The sequence below is a fragment of the Myotis brandtii genome, unplaced genomic scaffold, assembly GCF_000412655.1.
Source record: "Myotis brandtii unplaced genomic scaffold, ASM41265v1 scaffold855, whole genome shotgun sequence".
NCBI classification, from domain to species: domain Eukaryota; kingdom Metazoa; phylum Chordata; class Mammalia; order Chiroptera; family Vespertilionidae; genus Myotis; species Myotis brandtii.
In genome coordinates this window covers 363,362-367,025 of record NW_005371476.1, presented here as the reverse complement: position 1 = coordinate 367,025, position 3,664 = coordinate 363,362, and the positions used below count along the sequence as shown (strand labels likewise).

Here is a 3,664-nt window from a genome sequence, read left to right as displayed (position 1 = left end):
TAACCTAGTCCATGTCCCCAGAGCTTCAGCTGTCAGAGGGAGAAAGTGGGGGGAAGGGGAGGGTCCCCAAGATCAGGGGGATTCCCTGGAGTCTAAGTGTGTGGTTCAGAACTACACCCAGAGCCAAACTCGTCCCCATGCCTCCCTTCTCCTGCTCCTGGGGTCAGCGCAGCCTGGCCACTTGTCATGTCCCAGCATCATTCTGAGTGACTCCTGGTTCTGGACCCCGTGCCCCCACCCCCGCCTCCCTGTGACACACCTCTGCCTCCCCTGCCCCAGATTGAGAAGGTGGACCTGAGGGACGAAGGCGTCTACACCTGTGTCGCCACTAACTTGGCCGGCGAGAGCAGAAGGGATGCGGTGCTCAAGGTTTTGGGTGAGGACACGGGTGACGAATGGTGGGGGACCCTTTGAGGGCCCTCGGGGCTGCTGTGGGGGTGGGGGGGATGGGGTTTAACATCTAGTCATGCACTTGACTTTAGAAGTAGAAAGTCATCTGCTCACTCGGCTGGCGTGGCTCAGTGGTTGAGTGTCGGCCTATGAACCAAGAGGTCAGGGTTCGATTCCCGGTCAGGGCACATGCCTGGGTTGCGGGCTCAATCCCCAGTGGAGGCCATGCGGGAGGCAGCCAATCCATGATTCTCTCTCATCATTGATGTTTCTGTCTCTCCCTCTTCCTCTTCCTCTTCCTCTCTTAAATCAATACAAATATATTTTTTTTAAAAAAGAAAAAGGAACGTCCATTCTGTGACCCCCATAGGTGGCTTTCTGAAGGGTTTTTAAGGGACACCCTTGTCCGTACCCCTATTTACCTTTGTTGTCTTATTCGGTTTGGGGGTTCCTTTACATCCTCGCATATGTGGGCAGGTCCTTGCACTTGCCACTCTTCATGCTCTCCGGGTTCTGCCTGCCCACTGGGGTGGGCTGTTCCTGAGGGTGTGTGCTGGGGCGGTCCTAGTACGATTGCAATGAAGACTTATTCTGTGTGTGGTTCAGGAGTGGGGTTCCTTGGTCAGAGGCCATGAGCCATTGGGGGGCTCTTGTTGCCCAGGACCTTTCAGGAAGGCTGGGGAGAGACGTTGGGGTGGCTGAGATCTGAGCTACCCACCAAGCAAGGGTGCGCCCTGTCTCCCCTAGTGCCCCCCAACATTGAGCCAGTCCCGGCCAACAAGGCAGTGCTGGAAAATGCCTCCGTGACCTTGGAGTGCCTGGCTTCCGGCGTGCCCCCTCCAGGTAAGCCCCTCCTGGTGAGGGAAAGCCACCTGCCACTGGCCCCAGGCCCCACCTGGTGAGGTTGGCCAGTGCCCAGGCACCGCGCTGGTTGTGGACAATCAGGCTGGCGTCCGCAGGCCCTTCTCCCTATTCCTTGCATTTTCCTCTCTTCCTTCCCCACAGCTGTTCATCCAGGGCCCATTAACTGCCTGTCACCGCCAGGCCCAGAGCCTTTGCACTGGTGTCTGCCCTTGACCTTGGCCCGAAGGCCGAGAAGCCATTGCGCTGGTGTCTGAAGCAAACCCGCAGGGCTTTGTCTGGAGTTGTAACGTCACAGGGCAGCCCCGGGCTGGGGGTGAGGGCCGGGCCGCCAAGTTGCCAAGTCACTGTCTGTCTGGCCCCTTCTCTAGACTAACAATTGAGGGAAGGGCTAGGAGCTTGGGGCTGGGTGTGGGTGTTCAGCAGCCACGATGGGCCCAGGAGGAGGCCCCATTTCCTGTCCCCCATTTGAACCAGGTCCACCCAGTTTTGCTGGGTAGCGAGCCCTATGGTTATCGCCCCATCCGATGGGGCAAATACCCTGTCAGGTTCTGGGACGGGCCCTGGCAGGATGCAAGGAGCTAAAGATACAACTGCTCCATGTTTATGAGGCTGCTGTGTTGGGGTGCTCTGTTCTCCTCTAAAGCAGGAGCTGAGGGGGCCAGGCCGGCTTTGACTCTCCTTGCTCTCGGCTGCCCAGCCCCTGGGGCTTCCTCTCTGCCCTTGGTCCTATCTCAGGCAACACTGCCCATTACACAGCACAGCCTGAAGGGCTGACAGGATCCCCAGTGTCTCTCTTCTCTCCCCAGACATCTCCTGGTTCAAGGGCCGCCAGCCTGTCTCTGCTCGGAAGGGAGTCACGGTGTCAGCTGACGGGAGAGTTCTCCTCATTGAGAGAGCCCGACCTTCGGACGCTGGGAGCTACCGCTGTGTGGCGTCCAATGTGGCGGGTCGCACGGAGCTGCAGTACGGCCTGCGGGTCAATGGTGAGCTGCCCTAGGACCAAGGGGTCCTTGTGCAAAAATTACTTTCCATCTATTTGTCTACAAATCTACTCAGTATCCATCCATTCACCATCCACCCATCTACTCATCCATCCTCTGTTCTTTCCTTCCTTCCACCCATCATCCACCTATCCATTATCCACTCATCCATCTATAGTTCCTTGCATCCATAATTCATCCATTCATCATCTATACATCTATTCATCCATCCTTTCTTCCTTCCATCCATCCATCATCCATTCATTTTCCCACTCATCATTCATCCATGTATCCATCCTTTCTTCCACCCACCATCCATCTACTCATCCATCATCCATTCATCCATCTACCATTTTATCCATTCATTATCCATCCTTCTATCCATGCATGGAAATACCCAACTGTCCACCCATTGATCCAATCATCTGTCCAATTCTCTGCCCATTCATCCACCCATCTAACAATCCATCTGTCCACCCATCCACCCATCCATCCATTCAGCCACCCATTCCTCCATCTACCCATCTTCTGTGCAACCACATTTATGAAGGACACGCTCTGGGACAGCAAACCCTGGTGCTGCAGCCCTGAGAAGACAGGCCCATGCTTCCTGCTGGTGGAGGGTACAGTGGTAGATCATTACCCAGAGCACTGTTTCCTGATGCTGTGACAAGAGCTAGTAAAGGCGAGGTGCAGCTGAGGGCCTGGAACCAGGCTCTGACCTGGCCTGGGAAGGGGAGGTCGGGGAGGCGTCTTTGAGAGCTGGATGCTGAAATAGAGACCGCCTGCCAAGGCCTATGGCTGCAGAGACTTGGGGAGTTGAGGAAAGGCAAGGAGGCGGGGGGCCTGGAGCTCACAGAACAAGGGGAAGAGGGGGCAGGCTGGGGAGATGGCCAGGTGGACGCTGGAGGGCTCCGGTCTTTGTCCCAAGAGCAGTGGGGAGCGGGGCAGGAGCCCTGGGCATCCTGGCTTGTGGCTCCCAGATACAGTGGAATCACGAGGGGCTGCCTGTAGGAGAGCATTTGATCTGATGCCTCTGAGCTGGAAAACAAAGCCTGCCCGGGGTCCTCAGCCCTCATTACCCCACACGGTCCCCATGATATGCTGAGCAGAAGGCCCAGGTTTGGGTGCTGCTGGCCAACCTCAGGCCGGTGACTTGCCCTCCTGGAGCCCTGGATTCTCATCTACAGAGGCCTCAGGATGGTTTGGAAAGGATGAGATGAGCCCTGGCTGGTGTTGTTCAGTGGATAGAGCGTCGGCCTGTGGACGGAAGGGTCCCGGGTTTGATTCTGGTCAAGGGCACATGCCCAAGGTTGTGAGCTCAATCCCCAGGAGGGGGCGTGCAAGAGGCAGCCGATCAATGATTCTCTCTCATCATTGATGTTTCTCTCCCTCTCCCTCTCCCTTCCTCTCTGAAATCAATATATATA

General features: G+C 56.4%; 1 protein-coding gene across 1 annotated transcript in view; it reads left to right on the top strand.

Moving 5' to 3' along the window:
* HMCN2 (hemicentin 2) overlaps positions 1 to 3,664 on the top strand; it is a 139,122-nt gene that overhangs the window by 74,869 nt on the left and 60,589 nt on the right. Inside the window, 3 exon segments of the mRNA XM_014532199.1 lie at positions 280 to 376; positions 1,138 to 1,233; positions 2,061 to 2,244. Coding sequence (XP_014387685.1) covers positions 280 to 376; positions 1,138 to 1,233; positions 2,061 to 2,244 — 377 coding nt within the window.